Genomic DNA, 19,789 nt, shown 5'->3' with positions numbered 1-19,789 from the left:
GATAGACTATGGACTTTAGTATGATGAAAATACTAACTCTATCTAATTAAGGGAGTTTACCAAAGTGCTATTAGTCACAGGTATGTGGCAAAACAAAAAAATCTCACTTCACAACTGCAGAAGCCTTCTTCCATTATACAACTGTTTTTCACTACGTAATAATTTAAATAGGAATTATAGTCACAGAACACACACAGTAGATCCATACATGCTGAAAAGGTTGGTGAGGAGAACTGAGAACACACACTCCTTTTACAGAATGTGAAAATGCAGTCAATTGCCTATTTTTATGAAGGTAAAGAAAATCCTTAGAGGCAGTATTGTATGTGCAGTGGAATTTGCTTATAGTCAAATAATTTTTCTGGGGAAGAGATCACTTCATTAGTACCAGAGTTTTATTACTGTCTGAATTACAGTTTTCAACACAATGGTGGCTATATGTAAGAAACAAATTGACAGATTATAAATTAAAAAGTCAGAAGGGACCACTTTGATCATTTAGTTTCCTGCATACCACAGGCCATAGGACTTCTGTGAATTAATTCCTTTTTGAAAAACATCCAACTAGATTTAAAAATTGCCAGTGATGGAGAATCCACCACAATCCTTGGTAAATTGTGCCAATGGTTGATAAGTGTTAATTTTTTTTTTTAACCTTGTTTCCTGTCTGAATTTATCTAGCCTTAACTTCTAGCCATTGTGTCTTACTATACTTTTTTCTGCTAGATTGAACAGCCCACTATCCAATTTTTGTTCCCCCTCCTGGTACTTATATGATTAAGTCACCCCTTAACCTTCTCTTTGTAAAGCTAAATAGACTGAGCTCACTGAGTCTCTTACTATCAGTTTATAGCATGTTTTCCAATCTTTTAGTAATTCTTGTGGCTCTTGTCTGAACCCTCTCCAGTTTATCGACATCCTTCTTGATTTGTGGACACAGTAGTCCAGTAGCGGTCACATCAGTGCCATATTTACAGATTATTAATCATTTATGATTTCACAAGCTCTCTCTGATCTTTTAAAAAAAACACCACCACCTTTTTATTCTTTGTCATTTTTCTGCTCAGCCCCCAGAAAGACGTTTTTCTAATATTTTGGAAATTTAAACTGGATTAAGGAGATAATTATAGGTCTCAGGTTACCTTTACTGACCTTCAATGACAGCAAAAAACCTACAGGCACATAAAGAGTAGTGAATGCAGTATTAACTATTCTGATTGGTCAGCGTCAGATGACCAAAATTCCTTGTATCTAGATCTGTGTTTCATTATAAAAGTAGTACAACTCCATAGGAATGCATTAAAGGTAATAGAGATTTCATTTTTACTGAAAGAAAAGGAGTACTTGTGGCACCTTAGAGACTAACAAATTTATCTGAGCATAAGCTTTCGTGAGCTACAGCTCACTGCATCTGATGAAGTGAGCTGTAGCTCACGAAAGCTTATGCTCAAATAAATTTGTTAGTCTTTAAGGTGCCACAAGTACTCCTTTTCTTTTTGCGGCTACAGACTAACACGACTGCTCCTCCGAAACCCATTTTTACTGAATTATAGATGAGGTTTCATTATAAGTGATGCTTGCTTATCAGTCTCCCACCATGTTACTGTAATTTAAAGGTTTTGTTCATCTTTGAATAAATGTTGCATAACGCTTTACGTAAGCTGCTATAGTCCAAGTTAAAGATAACTCAAGACACTGTTAGCTAGAAACAAACATTTTAGGAAGATCTTCAATTTACTGCTTTTTTTTCCAGATAAGTTTTGCAAGTTAAGGCACAACCCACCACTTTTTAATTCCGCCCCCTATCTGTAATGAAGAAATGGATATTCTCAAAAGAAAAAAAAAAAAAAAACTTCAGAACATTTCAGAAGTGCAAGCAGCTCTAGATTTAGCATTTCTTACTTGTACATGTTTAGTGACTGACAGTAAGCAATGCTATATAGGGTAGGTCAACATTTGCAGCAGCAGCACGTAGAGTACAGACACTGGATGCCCAGCTAGCACACGTATAAACAGCAGTGTAGATGGTGAGACACTGCTTATGTGAGTAAAGTACAGACATGCCAGAACTCTAGTGAATATAGCCTGCATAGCTCTCTACATGCCCAAGCAGGGCCTCCCATGTCTACACTGTTTTTAGCAGTGAAGGGTCCTGCTGCCTCCCTGTTGCAGTAAAAGACTCCAGCAACAGGGAGCTGCTGGAGCCTTTTGCTGCCTCAATGAAAGACTCCACTGCCTCCCCCCCACTGAAGTCTTTCACTGTGGTGTGTAGTCACATGTACTGTACACATTGCTGCAAGCACAGACAAGGCCATAAACTGAGCACAAATGATCACATTTTGCTGGAATTGCCAAGGCCAATGGTTCTCAACCTTTCCGGGCAACTTTTCAGGAGTCTGATTTGTCTTGCGTACCCCCAAGTTTCACCTCACTCAAAAACTACTTGCTTACAAAAATCAGACATAAAAATACAAAAGCGTCACAGCGCACTTATTTACTGAAAAATTACTTACTTTCTCATTTTGTCTATATGAAATTTTAGTTTGTACTGACTTTGCTAGTGCTTTTTATGTAGCCTGTTATAAAACTAGGCAAATATCCAGATGAGTTGACGTACTCCCTGGAAGATCTCTGTGTACCTGCAGGGGTACACGGACCCCTGCTTGAGAACAAATGCTCTAGGCAGTCACCTGTGATTATTTTCAGCAGTGTTACTCAAATCTTTGAGGTCTAAATCAATTTCTTTTGTTTCGTCCTGTAAAATGACCCACAAAAGACCTTTGTAAGCACTGGGTGAAAAACAACGGTTGTAAGATTAACATAAATTTCACTTACAACTGTCTCCTTGGCAGGAGGCGGCTTGCTCTGTTGACTGGGTATCAGCACAAATGTCAGAGTGCCATGCATGTCAGCCTGCAACAAAAAACAAGATTCCAGTAATCTACACCATAAATACTTGACTATTTGAATTAGGGATTCCAATAAATAACATTTACTGTTTTCAAAATGCAATACAAATTCCAAGAAAATCCAGGCCCTATAATCAAATGCATCATTATATCACTATGTGGGTTAAGATTTATAATAATCCCAATATACATACATTCCTAGAGAAAAGTGACACAGTAGGAAAGACTAAAGAGCTTGATACTGATCTCCAGATGATGGAAGCCTAGAAAGCTTGGTTGTACAAATTATTTTCTCTATACAACTTTACTGAGAAAAGATGGGGAAATTAGAGAACTACAAGGATTACAATTCTGCCACTCTCTTCTGAGTTGTTAATAAGTCAGTTAATACTGGAAAAGAAATACAGGAGCTAAAACAAAGATGAAAATGTTCATGGTGAACTCAAATTTCTTTCAGTTATAAAATAGTGTTTCTAATTACAAGTGTAAAGAGAGTGCTTGCTTATACTGAAACATTGCCAAAATGTACATAAACAAATTTACAGTATTTTCCTCACGTCAAGGCACAAAACCATCATCCATAGAAATTATATCACTAACAGCTAAAATATTTAATTGTTAACCACAGATGTTGTGCTCAGTCCTATAAAGAAAGTCAGCGAAGTCCTTGCCCTGAAGAGCTCACATACTTAAGATCCCAATCCTGTAAAGACTTACACATACACTTCAATTTACACACCACGTAGTTCTCCTGACTGACAAGTCAACTCACAGTGCTTAAAATAAAGTGTGTGTGTAAATGATTGCACAATGGGGTTCTTAGGACCTGATTTATATGGTGCAGCAAGCATTACACTCAATTATGTTTGCACAATCAGGTCTTATGAAAGCAGTGCATGGAGTGTGTACAGCTCATTTATACAGAAAGAGGTCAGCTGACCCTTCCATGGGACTTAGAACCAGGAATTCCTGAATTCTATCCTAAATTACATTGATTTGTTGTATGGCCTTTTGTAAAACGAGGATAACAAATTTATCTTCTGTTGCATGGATTAGCTGCTGAATGATTGTAAAGCATTTTAGAGTTAAAAACACCAGAAAATTATTATACATAAGATTATGTTAAAAGGTTGCGAAGTCAAGCGCTCAAAAGTTAAGAAACCCTAGCATTAAGGTTGCCCATATAACCCTAACTTGAGGGTGGGTGGGTGGGTGGCTGTGGGTGTGTAATAATACTATATATTAGTTACACAATACTACATTCAATCTTCCATTATATGATTCTATCTGGTGGGAGCTATGTCAGTATGGAGTAAGTCAGGGGTGGGCAAACTATGGCCAGTGGGCTGGATCCTGCCCATCAGGGCTTTGGATCCGGCATGCAGGATTGCCGCCCCACGCTGCTGCTGTAAGCAGCTGGCACCAAGTCCCTGCGGCCTCTAGGGGAGGGGTGGCAGAGGGCTCCATGCACTGCCCTCGCCTGCAGGCATCGCCTCACCCGCAGCTCCCATTGGCCAGGAACGGGGAACCGCGGCCAGTGGGAGCTTTGGGGGGGGGAGGTACCCGCAGGCAAGGGCAGTGCATGGAGCCCTCTGCCTCCTGCTCCAGGGGTTGCAGGGATGTGGTGCCAGCCATCTCCGGGAGCGGCGCAGGGCCAGGGCAGGCAGGGAGCCTGTCTTAGCCCTGCTGCGTGCCACCGCCACCTCGGAGCCGCTCCAGGTAAGTGGCGCTGGGCCGAGCCCACACCCCGCGCCCCAGCCCCCTCCCACACCCCGACCCCCTGCCATACCCTGCACCCCAAACCCCTGCCCTGAGCCCCCTTGTACACCCCGCACCCCTCCTGCGCCCCAACCCCTTGCCCTGAGCCCCTTCCTGCACACCGCACCCCTTCCTACACCCCGCACTCCCTGCCCCAGGCCTACATTCATGGCCCTGCATGGAATTTCCCCACCCAGATGTGGAGTTTGCCCACTCCTGGAGTAAGTTCTTCGCAGACAATCTTCAGAACACAATACTGCCAAAGTCTTATAAACCTCTACTAAGCACATACAAACTGATTTTTCAGAGGCTCATAACTTGGCTAAATTTGAACAGATTTTGCAGGGAGGGCAAACTACATCCCTAGCTTGAGCCCCACCCCCAACAAATTTCAAGTCCCTGCTACAAAAGTATGGATGTTTAAGATATTTTGAATCAAATGGTTGTAAGATTTTTTTTAAACTTGGACAAATTCCCTAAATTCTCTCTCAAAGAGCTGAACAGTTTTAGCTGAAACTTTCGGAAAAAAAAGATTCAGGTAGATGCAGACAAGGTTCAGGCTGAAAGTTACAGCCTAAACAGTTATAACAGAGACTTAAGATTGCCTAACAGTGTCCATTGTAACTATAGACATAGTTACCAGCTCCATCTATAACTGAAGCAGTCTTCTGTTGTAGGGGAAGCTAGAATCCTTCACTCCGATACTGGCAGGTGTGATGATTTTGGAGTTGTGTCTATACATCTTACGAAATGATATTATGAAATGTATCATTAAATTGCTGTATCAAGGAAAGCCTCTGTATGTGTATCACCATGAACTGGCAAGTTTGTACCATGTCTTCCCCAGACCAGGGACAATGGGGAATATTTAATGTTAATGATGTTGCTTTGAAATACACAGGAAGTTGGAGCAGGAGGAAGAAAAAGAACAGTTGGACCAAGGTCAGAGGAGGTGAGATTAGGAAGTAAGTACCCATGTTTCAGCAACCCAAGGAATGCCCTGCACTAGATGGATTTGATAGTTCTGAACCCTGCTCAAATGATGCCCTGGGATGGTAAGGAAACTGCACCTACCGCAGGGCCCCTGACAGAGTAAATAGTAACCCAACTCAGGAGGCTCAAAATCTTTGGTGGGATTCTGGGAGAGGGTGTGTTTAAGTTTCAGGAGAATCTGATGGGTCACTATTTGTTCAGGGGGATAGGCAGCTAGACAATAGGTTCCAGCTCTCAGGAGGGGGTACCAGACTGAAGGTCTGTGCTCTGGAATGTGCCTAAGGACCCCACACACTGGGGCATGGCTCGGATTCATTCAGGCTCCACAGGCTTAAAGCACCTCGGGCCATGGTTTTGGGTCCCTTCACAGCAGCCTAGTGAATGGCTGAGAGGGGCACATTTGATCGGCTTCTGTGCCAGTATGCAAATAAATTCTAAGTGGACTTTTAATTTATCCCAAGTTACTAATGTGATTATCCTCCAGTTTCAAAAATCTTTTCAGCTGCCATATTAATAAAAGTGATACTGAACATTTTTACCACCTTGAATGAAGTTAAGAGGATACCAATCAGCTTCAAAATCACACTTCCATCTAATTGATCTATTGAATTTTCTCACATCATTACAAGACACTTCTGAGATTACTGTGACAAAGAAATTAGAAATATCATTGCTGACAAAAACTGAAACAAAATGATCCTTGAAGGAAGGAAGGACACAGAAGACTGGTCTTAATCAGGTCTAGTATGGCATGCTATCACACCCCTTCAAATTTGCTGCTTAGAGGCAGAACCATTTGAGGCTGAAGTGGGTAATGCTGAAGAGAAAGACCACAGACTCCTCTGATGTAGGTGAGCCTGGTTTACTGAGTGCTTGGACTTCTGAGAATAGAAACCTAATGAAGATGACCATCAAGATCTGGAGAATTTGAAGGACTACTTTCTTCAGACAATATTTTCATACCTCTTAGAACACTGCTTTGTCAGACTTGCCAAAAGACCAGATGTGAAAAAATTCTCTAGGTCTAACAACATTATCAAAAACAAAATACATTTCTTAAAGTTAACTAATTAAAATTATAATTATGATGTTTGGATCCAACTCCTTTAAAAAAAAAAAAAAAAAAGAGTGGCAACTTGAAAAGGTCAGACAGCAAATATTCCTGGGGAGGGCGGGGAAAGAAGGAACCACTTACCAGCAAATCAAAAACTTCATTAACATCTTTTCCACGAATCTCAATGCCATTAATTTCCAGAACTTCATCCCCTTCATGTAATAACCCACTCTTCTCTGCAGCACCCCCTTTCACTATTCGACTAATGATGACAGAATCCATTTCATTGCGCACTGTAGCACCCTACACAATTGCAAATAGATAATCTGAACGTAAAACAAATATGAAACTCAGGGATATATACTGCATATATTTTAAACCAGTGGATAAAATTTCATATACTACAAATGAAAAACAAACTTAGATGAACACATCCAAAGCTTTGACTTAAAAATAGATATTCAGTTCTTAAAGCAGAAACAGGAACTTCTAATCTGCTCAACAGTGATTAAATTTGAGTTGTACATTATGACAGAAATGTTTTAAACAACTTTTTTCCAAATAGGTTTATGTAGAACGTGAAAAACAGAACATAAGAAAGGTAAAAAATGCAGTTGTTGGCACAGTAAGGATTAAAACTCAGTTTCAGCAAACCCTGAGATACTGCCTTCTTTAGGAAGGCCTTCTTTCAAACCCATTGACTTTTCAACAGATGTACTACTGACTTTGCTCTAAATGGCAGCAACTTATGTTTCAGTATTAGAATAAATTAATATAGCCTCAATATAAGAAATATGCATCAGCCATAAACATTTTTATTTCATGAACCAAAATTACTATTAGCTCTCAAAGTTTAAACTGCATACCGATGATAAAATTCCAAAACAAAATAACGACCTGCAAAAGGAAAAAAAAAATTGTGTCCCCTACTTCACCTATAAAGAGAACACCTCTCTCTCAATAATTAAAAAAAAAAGGGGGGGAGGGGTTTGAACACTACTATTAGGACAACTTCCCCCACCAGGGAGTCTGGAAGAATAAAAGTAAATTGGACAGTTCAAGCCTCATTTTCTTCCAGAGCAAGGGATCTGCTGTCAGAGTAACAATACTTACCAATGGAATATCTCGAGCCTTCTCAATGCGAACTATTTTAACTGTCTCCTCTCCATACAGGCCAAAGTTCTCATAAACCCTTTCATTTGTCACTGGCTCTGGCTGCATTTCTTGCTCTGCAACCTTATCATGAGCTAATAGAAGTGCCTAGTGTTAAACAAAACAGACAATACAGTTTAAGGAAATCATGCCTTTCATACCTACATGAAGCACAACAGAAATTCACTAATTTGTACTAACTAGGATATCCATTGCAAGTTAGAGAACTGTGCAAATTTTCTGGTAAACAAATTAAAAAATCCTAAAGATCTCTATCACAATAGCATGGTTAAGTTTTAATTATACTAATTCATAGTGAGAGCCAGATATATTCCACAGCTGCAGAATTCACCCTTGCTGTGAAAGTGTGCTTCAGAATCTTAGTTTTTAAAAAGCTAATATTCTAGTCTTTATGATTAAGAACATAAGAAGGGCCATACTGGGTCAGACCAATGGTCCATCTAGCCCAGTATCCTGTCTTCTGACAGTGGCCAATGCCAGGTGCTTCAGAGGGAATGAACAGAACAGTGATTCATGTCCTGTTGCCCATTCCCAACTTCTGGAAGACATAAGCTATGGACACTTAAGAGCATGGTTTTGCATCCCAGCCCATCCTGGCTAATAGCCATTGATGGACCTATCCTCCATGAACTTATCTAGCTCTTTTTTCAAGCCTGTTACAATCTTGGCCTTCACACACCTTTGGGCAAAGAGTTCCACAGGTTGACTGTGCACTGTGTGAAGAAATACTTCCTTTTTTGTTTGTTTTAAACCTGCTATTACTTTTATTTTTAGTTCTTGTGTTATGAGGCATAAATAACACTTCCTTATTTACTTTCTCCACACCAGCCCTGGTTTTATAGACCTCTATCATATCCCCCCAGTTGTCTCTTTTCCAAGCTGTAAAGTCCCAGTTTTATTAATCTCTCCTCAGATGGAAGCTGTTCCATACCCCTAATAATTTTTGTTGCCCTTTTCTGAACCTTTTCCAATATATCTTTTTTTGAGATGGTGCGACCACATCTGCACACAGTATTCAAGATGTGGGCATACCATGGATTTATATAGAGGCAATATGGTATTTTCTGTCTTTTTATTGATCCCTTTCCTAATAATTCCCAACATTCTGTTAGCGTTTTTAACTGCCACCGTACACTAAGTGGATGTTTTCAGAGAACTATCCATGACGACTCCAAGATCTCTTTCTTGCGTGGTAACAGCTAATTTATATGTATAGCTGGGATTATGTTTTCCAGCGTGCATTACTTTGCATTTATCTACATTGAATTTCATCTGCCATTTTCTTGCCCAGTCACCCAGTTTTGAGAGACGATTGCAATGATAACCTGGAAAACATGAAGTGAATGTAAACTAATCTAGTGTTATCCTCCTGAGTTTGCTGACAGTCTGAATCAATGGCTCTGAGGGGTCTCAATACCCCATTTTACTTCACGTTAACTCTGAAACCTAAAGATGACAACCTTGTCCATCTGTAGCTTACTGAACGTACGCTGATAAAATCTAATGACAAAATCAGTTTAACAAACACAGGGGCTGCTGTACTGCTTATATTCATTTTCATATATAATTAAATACAAAACCTCCAGTTTTAATATTTGAAGCTGTCACTGTATTTTGATTATTTCCATTAAAGCACTGCAGAAATTAGTGGACTCCGCCACAAAATTTAAGTGCAGCTTGTCAGAGTAAACAGGGCCTTGTTCAGAGTATACTATTAAATATATATATTTTTAAATGTAATGAAGTTTTAGTAAAAAGAGACCTCACCGTAGCACTCAGCTATTAAATCTTTGCCAAGAAATGTAGTAGAAGCTATTTTACTTATAAGTTGCAAGCAATGCACATTAATCACATTCTTCTGTAACTGACAACTGTAAATTTCACTAGCTGTCAATTCTTGTTTGTACAGTAGTGATATATGCTGGAATTTATACCTATGGTTTCAGACTCCTCCACACTCCCAGAACACTTTTTTTAGGGGGAGGGAGGGAAGAGTTGGGAAGGAAAAAGAATACTTTCCCAATAAAAAGACCCCACTCCAGAGCCTCCAAGCTCCAGCAGTCAGCCCAAAGGAACAGCAAATATTCCCCCAAAACAGCCAGAAGCGGCAGGGCACGATTACACTCAGCCAGGGCCCCCCTATCCACTTAATACTTCCACAGCACTTCAACGCCACCAATAGCAGCAAACCACCCGCCCCCCACCCCTTTTTTTTTTAAATCCATCTGAACTCTGGTCATTATCAGGCATTTGATGAATGCCTGTTTGCCCTTAACTTATCTTAGCTATTTCCCATCACAGGTCCTCTGTCAGTCTCACTCTCCCTCCCCCATAAACCTTTATCTCCCTGTTCACTCTGTATGCCACACTTTTTTCCCTTCCCTTGTTTGGATAGCAAGCTGTATGGGGCAAAAGTCTGTCTTCCTATGTGTTTATACGGTGCCTAGCACCATGGAGCCCCAATTCTGATTGAGTTTTCGGGCAACAATGTAGAGGAAAATACTGTATTATATACCCATGCACCCAGTGCAGCTTCACTCTTCCAATGGTTATGTTTAAAGTCAATCTTCTGCCTTTTGCATAAACACTGAAGGCTGGCTTACTAGGTATGCAACTAAGTACACCTGAAGACTGGTGGCTGGCACTGAGCCCAAGTGCGCATTTCAATAGTAAATGTCATTAGTAGCAGGAAGTTACAATTTTGTCACCTGTGAAACACGTTAAGCTTTCATTTTTCAATCACGTGGAGATTTTCCATATATTCGAGGAACACTCAGTTTTTAGCCTCAAGAAACAAGTTTCAAACCGGTGTTTTTACGGTGTTTGCAAGAAATAAAATATATAAAAACATTTTAAAAATCTACATAGTATAGATTACACAATACCAGCTTTGCCTAGTTTTACCTGAATGTGAGGGGCATTCAGCAAAGCGCTAAGCTCCTGCCCATCTTTCTGGTGACTGGGTTTCAAAACACACTGTACCTAAAAGAGACCAAACAGTGAAAATCTGCTTTGTATAGTTGGCTAATTTAGCTCTGACTAAAGGTATCTTGAAGAAAGAAAACTAAATGTAATTAGCTATTTTACTGAGAGAAACAAAGCAAATCTGTATATTTATTACTCTGCCTCAATATATTTATAAAAAACTCTTAAGAAATAAGACATTTATGCAATGAGAATACATGAACTATTCTAATGTGTCAAATCAGAACTGTGCTTCTCTATCTAGGCTGTTATCCAGTACATTAGAGTGACATGAGCGGACACTACTGATGGACTAGGCTACTATAGGGAATGAATAAAAGATTAAGATCTATAAAAGGAGGGCAGTCATTAAAAAACTATAAATGAACACATCCCCACAAAAGGTAGCCTATTTACCAAACAACAGCATACCATCACAGACATTTCTAAAATGTCATCTGGGTGACTCATAAATTACAGATAATTCCAGATTATTAATGTATTAAACTGCTTAAACTTCTTTTTCCTAGGAGTGGAAGATGGTCTCACTTTGTTCAAATTGCTGTTTCCACCGGCAGCAGAAAGACAGTGATTCTGATGCAGGGTTTCAACAGACCATGTCAAAGCCTTCCCTCAGACCCTGATAGAGTCATCAGACTTCCTTGTCTGGCTCTGAAAAATCCCTCTTGACAGGGAGGGGTGCCCTTTTCTTCTGCAACTCAGGATGTCAAAAAGCTTACAGGATTTACTTGGGAAAGCTGTCAAAAGAAGATGTATATCTCATGCCATCCTGACTACCAGGTCCTGACCTGCCATTGCTCAGAGGGAAAGACAAAGCAGAAAGGACGCCCTTATCTGGTGAGGAGGCTGAAGGGGGTTCCATCCATGGCTCTTATTCCTAGTCTCATCCTCCTCTGAAAAAATAAAAATATATGGGTTCAGAAGCACTGATGACCTTGAAAAGTCAGGCGAAAGTGACTGAAATGTCATTACAAGAGCCTTCCCCATTTTTAGGATCAAAAGACTGCTCTCTTTCAACTTTTGGGATATTCTTTCATCCTCCACTCTTGCTGATGACTTATCAGAAGGTGGTGGTAGAGGGTCAGATACCCAGAAGTGCTAAGAAAAGGGAAAAGAGAAAGATGATTGGTCCAGCAAAACAACTGAAGGTCCCAGGAAGTTCTAGTGCAATATTTGATTATGAAGAGCACTTGCAGCAGTGCTAGGAGCTCCTCTCTCATATCTGGTCCCATGGTAAGGGCCACATGGCTGCGCCCTTGGAGCTTTGATCAGCCTCGCTGTTTAAAGTCTCCAAGTAGTTAATTCTCCATGGTAGTGAGAGGCAAGAGGTGAGCTAAGCAGGGTACTTGGTATAAAAAGTAATTTGTTAGGTGTACATGACAGCCGTTAACAGAATTACTTAAGAGGAGAGTTTCAGAGAGAGTTTAGACAGGGCATGAAAGAGGCTTTCCCTCCTGGTTCAGCTCTGTGCGATTTCAAGATGGCCAGCGATGGAACAGTAGTGGTGACCTGCAGTGGATGTGCCATGTTTTCTTTCCTGCCTGAAGCCAGAACAGATTTCCTGTGCATGAAGTGCAAGTTGGTCACTATGCTGGAGGAAAAGATTACTGGATTGGAGAGGCAAGTAAAGACACTACTGAGAATCAGAGAAGGTGAGGAGTTCCTAGATAGCAAGGTTCAGGGAACATCTGTGCCCCAGCTTCAAGGAAGAAAGGAAGAGGAAGTCGGAGAGGAGGCCTTGCTGTTCTTAATCACCAGAGACAAGAGGTCAGGGTGGCATTCCAACATCTAGAGACAGGCGAGAGTGGGCACAGTGTGGCCACCAGAAAAATGCGGAGGTATGACTCACATGACTGGAATGTTAAAAAAATGGTTATAACCTATTCAGGAAGGATCAAGTAGACAAAAGAGAAGAAGTGACGTGATATCAAAAATGGCATTACTTGTTTCCCAGTCACTGATAACTTGGAAGACAATGATCCTGAATGCTTATGGATCAATGTCCTAACAAAAACACCAGATGGGGTATTGGTCGGTATCTGCTACAGAGCACCAAATCACACTTTGGAACAGGATGACTGGCTCCTTATTTACCTATCTTTAATGTGTGTGTCGGGGTGAAATGCTGTGTGATCATGGGGGACTTCAATTTGAGTGATGTGCTGGAGGTCTGATCTTGCCAATGCTAAAACATCCTGGGAATGTCTAAATATTACTGAGGACAATTTCCTAACTCCAAGTGTTACAGTCAACATGGGGGAATTCTACATTAGACATCTTGTCAGAAAGAGGAACTGATCACAGAACTAAAAATTAATGGTAGCTTACATACAAGACCTGATCACATTTATAATGTGCAAACAGAATAAAGTACAGATCAGTAATTTTATTTATTTATATATAGAGAGAGAGACAGACAGAGAGACAGAGACTCTACTTTGAAAGGGATAATTTCACAAAACTGATTAAGATTATGAGCCAAATCAGCTGGGATGAAGAATTTAATCAGAAAAATGTAAATGATAATTTGGAATGGTTTATAAACACTTTCCTAGATCTCCAAAAAGCCATAAGCCTACAAATCAAGGAAGAAAGCCATCTTGGTTAAAAAACTGACCTAGTTTAGAAGGAAAGTGAAGGTAGCTATAAAGAAACAATAAAATAGTATATAACAAAAGGAAGAAATTGATAGTAATGAATATAAATCAGAAGCCTGGAATTGTAAAAAATTGGTAAGGGAAGCCAAGGGCCACAAGGAGAACTCTATGGTATTCAGGGATAAGGACAATAAGGAGGAGTTTTTTCAAGAATAATAGGCTCCAAAAGAATCCTTACAATGATATTGGTTCATTACTACATGGAAATGGCAGAATTGCAGAAATGTTCAATTAATATTTCTGTTCTGTATTTGAGGGGAAAAATAGATGTAGTAATATCATATGATAACACTTTCCATTCTACTAGTATATCAGAAGAATATTGAACAGGATCTACTGAAGTTAGAAATTTTAAAATCAGCAGGTCCAAATAGCTTCCATCCAAGTTTTAAAAGAGCTGGCTGAGGAGTTCGCTGAACAGTGAATGTTGATTTCCAGTGAGTCTTGGAACACCGGAAGTTATTAGTGCATCAATATTTTAAAAGAGTAAACAGGATGACCTGAGTAATTACAGGCCTGTCAGTCATCATTCCAGGGCAAGGTAATACAGCAGCTGATATGGGACTTGAATAACAAAGAATTAAAGGAGAAGAATATAATTAATGCTAATCAACATAGATTTATGGAAAATAGATCCTTATTTTATGAGATTACAAGTTTGTTTGATAAAGGTTACAGTGTTGATTGGAAATATCATTGGAATAATTTACCTATGATCATGATGGCGTTTCCATTACTGGCAATTTTTAAATCAAGATTGGATGTTTTCTAAAATATATGCTCTAGGAATTATTTTGGGGAAGTTCTATGGCTGGTTATACAGAAGGTCAAACTAGATGATCACAACGGTCCCTCTGACTTTGGAATCTATGAAGCTGACATCCCCATAATAGAACAAAAAAATCCATTAGCACCAAAGCAGAAGCCTCTAGACAGAGATTCCCACAGCTCCTAGCTGCCAAGGAGACACTGAGCCCAAAAGGAAGTAATCGCAGTTTGGTACTGAGAACACTGGTGAACCCTTCGAGCATCTCCACTGAGGTGTTTTGGGGAGATCAAGCCAAGGGGATCTAACAAAGGTCTCAAGAAGGATGGAAATGACCCAGCTCAGAGCTGAATATATATTTTTTTCTTCTTTGCAGCGCCCTGAGGTTTGAGGTAGGTCAGCTGCACCATGGCCTGGTGATATCCATCAGTTGATGTACTATGAGACTCCTTCCTGTCAGTGCCATACGATTTCTTAGAGCTGCCAGAAACCAGAAGAACTTCTGCCAGCTTTGTCTGATGAGCTTGAATCTTCAAAAGTCTGTTGCCATGAGGAACCTTCTTTACAGGATGTATTCTCCAGAGAGCAACCCTTCTCCATCCGTTTTGACTCGACAGATTTTTGCACTCAAACAACTTCACAGAACCCGTACTTGTTTGAGATCTCCCCTTCTTCCTTGCCTGATGAAGGTTTTTGCATTAAGAAATTCTGCAGCCTCATCTCTCAATCCTTTTGGACCCCTTTGGAGAAGGATGAGCACACAGATCAATTCCTTGCCTCAGCAGTGCCTGACAACATTCTGAATGCTTGTAAGAGGCTGGAGATTTAGTGAGGCAAAAGGTTCACCTCTTGAAACCATGTTTCTTTGTCATCAAATCCATTGTAAGAGTTGGATCTGACATCCCCTCTAAATCTAAGGAATTTATAAAAAACCAAAAAACACCTAATACAAAGAACTACCTACAATTATATTCTTTTTTGTTTGGTTTACTTAAGAATTTGAGACTTTTTCCTAAGCTACTGCATGATGCATAAATGGAATGGACAGGTTTCTATACTGCTACATCTGGCAGAAATCAGAAATGGGGACCATTAGTTGGGGCAAGCTATTTATTCTGTTGCCCCATATGAAGACCCACAGACATTACTGCTTCAAAAAGTGTTTATGGCCATGATTCCTACACAGTGGTTTTATGGAGGCAATGTCAGAAATTAAATTTCTTCCTCCCGCCCCCCTTTTTCTTTTTTGAAGTATCCATGCCTGCCAACCTGGCCCATTGAGACATTTTTCGTGCATTGTGTTTTTCTTCACTCAAATTGGATTGCTATTTGGAATAGTTTCATAGTTCTTTAAATGCTTTCATTATATGTATTCAGATGAAATACTACATTTCTCCTCTCTATACATTTAGTACCTTTATTACCTCTGTGGGACTATTTAATTCTGGCAGATATAATAGCATGTAGAACATGTGTATCTTCCAGTGTGTCAGATTACTATGCTATGGTCTGTAATAACTTCTGCAGATGTGAACAACTGTTCACAAATGGGGTAACTGTGATTCAGCATCAGAGTTGACTTGCCAAAAATGAGAGACGAAGTCAATGGCAGAGCTAATATTAAAACTAAAGGCACTAGTCTGCACTGCCTCTTATTTTTAAATTGGTAAAGCCACAGGAGTCTCCACCAGTTCTGAAGTAATCTTTTCTGTGTATAGCTTTATTCTCTATCTTGTTTAGTGATCTATTGTGCGCACATGGCAACAGTAACTTTATACTGGCCTCTTTGTTGCAGTGGCTTAGTTTTGTAGTTAATAAATCCACACCATCTGCTACATTATTCTTCTACCCCATAAATGCTTTGCAAAAAGTCTGCCATATTAAAAAAAATTCTACCAAATTCTACCAAAAAGATTAAGTTTTGTTTATAAGATATTAATTTGAAAATGTAAAACAATACCAAAACATCTAATTTTAGCTCAAATAGTTGCATCAGAGCCATGAATGTGCATGCCAAATTACATACCACAATTTGAGAGTCATCTGAAGAACAGTTTATAACGGACAGTGAAATCTGGTCTTTTGTGTGCTTCCACCCTATACTATACAAATTTTACAGGGGAGACCAGTGTTTCTCAAATTGCAGGTCCTGACCCAAAAAGGAGTTGCAGTGGGGTTGCAAGGTTATATTAAGAGGTCGCAAGATTGCCACCCTTACTTCTGCTCTGCCTTCAGAGCTGGGCAGCCGGAGAGCTGGGGCTGTTGGCTGGATGCCCAGCTCTGAAGGCAGCACTTCTGCAAGTATGGTAAGAGTGGCAATACAACACCATGCCACCCTTACTTCTCCACTGCTGCCTTCAGAACTGGGCGGCCAGAGAGTGGTGACTGCTGACCTAGGGCCCAGCTCTGAAGGCAGCAACGCAGAAGTAAAGGTGGCAATAACATACCATGCCATCCTTACTTTTGCGCTGCTGCTGGCGGCAGCTCTGTCTTCAGAGCTAGACTCCTGGCCAGGAGCAGCCACTCTGTGGCCACCCAGCTCTGATGGCAGCTCCGTTGCCAGCAGCAGCGCAAAGGACAGCAGTACTGCAACCCCACCTACAAGAACCTTGCAAACTGTGCCCGCCCAACTCCTTTTTGGGTCAGGACCCCTACAATTACAACACTGAAATTTCAGATTTAAATAGCTGAAATGAAATTTTTAAAATCCTATGATTGTGAAATTGACCAAAATAGACCATGAATTTGATAGGGCCCTATTTATAACAGAACCAGCAACTCAGTTTTAATATTAATTTCTATATTAATGTAATCTTATTTAATATAGGATGTGTGCATTTTTATATTACTTAAGTAAGGTTATGATTTAGTTACCGGTATTTTTAGTAAAAGTCACGGACAGGTCATGGGCAATAAACAAAAATTCACAGCCCATGACCTGTCCAGGACATAATATAAATATGCCTAACTAAATCTTAATGGGGTCACTGCCTGGGCACCACCGCCACCAGGGGCCACCCGGGGAAGTGGCTACTCCAGGCACCAGGAAACCACTGCTGGGGACCAATGGCAGCGGCCACACCAGCCACCCTGGGACAACTGCTCAGATGATTCCCAGGGCCAGCTGCCTGGGGCTGCCCCAGCAGCAGCCAGTGTGGCTGTCCCTGGGGCCACCTGAACAGGTGGTCCCAGACACAGCTGCTTGGGCGGCCCTGGAGTCAGCCACACTCGCCCCCGCAGAAGTCACAAAGATAGCGTAAAGTCACAGAATCTGACTTCTGCGACCTCCATGACAAACAAGGAGCCCTATACATAAGTACAGTAGTAAGTGTTCAGTTAAGCCCATTAAAAATGGTCTAATTTTATTATTTACATACATCTGGTCTTGCAAAAAAAATTAAAACTTTTCAGTCTCTGAAGCATTTAGAATTCATTCCGTGTAAGCAGGATCAAATTAAGTTTAACTAGTCCAGGTTTAGAGAGACAGTTCTTGCTAATGTGCTTTTAGATGCTCTTCTATGCCAAAAATTATAAACTGTATTGAATGCTGTATCAAACGCTGTTACAGCATCAACATTTAGATCATGTTCCTCTAATCCTGGCCCCCATTTTTGTCAAGTTTAACTGACTTTTAAACCAATGTAATGACATTTGATGTTTAACACTATTTTTATTCAAGAGTCAGAGTGCACCAAATTAGTTTAGGGAGTTAATCTCCAGATAAATTCCTTAAGCCTGCATGCTTTACTCAGCCTTTTAATTAAATTAAAGTGCCTAAAAAAAATAGATAAATCACAAGTTTTTGCTGACCGCTTATCAGTTACACATTTTCTCCCACAAACACTCCAGCTGAATTGCTAAACTAGCACAGTACAATTATGTAAAAAATTCTAAAATGTTTTAAAAGATAAAGCCAATAATTCATTACAACTCTTTAAGGATTGCAAATTTAAAATAAGGACGAAGAAGCACGAACGAAGTTCGTACAGCAATTTTAGTTCACCCATATTGTCTATACTGTATGTTAAAATATACATTCAACTGCTTGAAGAGTAATCCAAAATATGTACGTGGCAGATGAAATCGGAGTGCCAGAGCAATTTCTTGATTTTTACCATTTAAAATTTGTAACTTTAACAATGAATTAATAAGTTTTGTTTTTTTTACTTGCCTGTGCGTTTTTTTTTTTAAATAAAAAAACTGCACATTCACACACAGCTGCTACAATTCGAAGTTGTGCAGCTAGAACTCTATAAATTGCAACCTCCTTCTGTTATACAAAAACCTAACCTCCAGAACAATGGAGTTGCATATTTATGTTCTTCTCCCACTCCAAAAAGAATCAGAACTGGCTCTGCCCAGGTTTTTTTGGTCCTGAAAGGTTTCAAGTTGGATTTAAAACAGGGAAGGAGGGAAGTGGGAGAATGGCATTTTGAAGGGTGAGCCTACACAAGTTTTCCTGCATTAAGAGGGCTCTGTGATTCTCCTATTAAGCATGTGGAAAAAGGTTTTGGCTTGCAGGACAGTAAAACAAGAACTGGAAAGGAGGTTTTCTTCCCAGAAACTGCACTAAGGGCTGAATAAAGAATATCTACAAACAGTCTGGATTCCTTGAAAGGAAGAACAGGAAACTCAATTTGAGGACAGGTTTCTTGCCTATGGACAAATCCACAGGCTGTTGCATATCACCACAAATACTGGCTTCTATGCGGCTGCTTAGTTGGAATTGCAGGCATATTTGTCCTGCAATTAATATTTGGAAGAGATCCCCAAAGTCAGGCACCTTCTCCACTTTCTTCTGGAAAATGGTTTTCCACTCATCTTCTAGCACTGTCTCCCACAGCTTATGACGCTGAGGCCTATTTGGTGGTGCTTATGGATAAGGATATTTAGCTTTCCCTCAACAACCCGGGCTCTTACAGAGAAAGGGGGGGACCTGGATGCTAAAGCTGCTTGTACCCAGTTATCAGGCAGTGAAGACACAGACATTAAAGGAGGGAGATCAAACCAGCATCCATGCTGTAAAGCTAAGTCAAAGGATGGGGAAGAGAAAGAAAATTACTAAACAGCTCCTAAAAGACTAGCCATATCTTTATGACTAAAATGGTTTAAAGTTTGTGTTCAAATTATATGTGTGAACAAAAAATATGAATGTCCTATATTCTTCCTCATACTCTCAAAAAATGCAAGTAATTCACCTGCGGCCAAGATGGAAAGATTCACACCCAAAAGTTGTAGTTAATTGCATTAACAGGGGGGAAGAAGAGAAGGAATGAAAATCTGCATTTTTCCAGTCTGCTGGGTCTATCTGACCTTTAACAAACTGAACTAGATGACCTCTCAAGGTCCCTTCCAGTCCTACAATTCTATGATTATATGATTTCTAAAACTAGAAAACATCTAAAAAAAATTACACTAGACTCCTGTTCAAGTGCAGTTTGAGAGTCACTTTAAAAAAATCCCAAAGAAATATCAGGTGCTCACTTGTTCCTAA

General features: G+C 40.0%; 1 protein-coding gene across 3 annotated transcripts in view; it reads right to left on the bottom strand.

The window, feature by feature from the left end:
- PALS1 (protein associated with LIN7 1, MAGUK p55 family member) overlaps window positions 1-19,789 on the bottom strand; it is a 138,940-nt gene that overhangs the window by 27,421 nt on the left and 91,730 nt on the right. For all 3 annotated transcript variants that reach the window (XM_077818700.1, XM_077818698.1, XM_077818699.1), the window contains exons 4-7: window positions 10,792-10,869; window positions 7,828-7,974; window positions 6,856-7,017; window positions 2,836-2,913 (exon numbers count right to left, since the gene is read on the bottom strand). In XM_077818700.1, the coding sequence (XP_077674826.1) occupies window positions 2,836-2,913; window positions 6,856-7,017; window positions 7,828-7,974; window positions 10,792-10,869 (465 nt within the window). The remainder of the gene's footprint in view (window positions 1-2,835; window positions 2,914-6,855; window positions 7,018-7,827; window positions 7,975-10,791; window positions 10,870-19,789) is intronic.

The sequence above is a fragment of the Eretmochelys imbricata genome, chromosome 6 (genome assembly GCF_965152235.1).
Source record: "Eretmochelys imbricata isolate rEreImb1 chromosome 6, rEreImb1.hap1, whole genome shotgun sequence".
Lineage (NCBI taxonomy): Eukaryota > Metazoa > Chordata > Testudines > Cheloniidae > Eretmochelys > Eretmochelys imbricata.
This window is presented reverse-complemented; position numbering and strand designations above follow the sequence as displayed.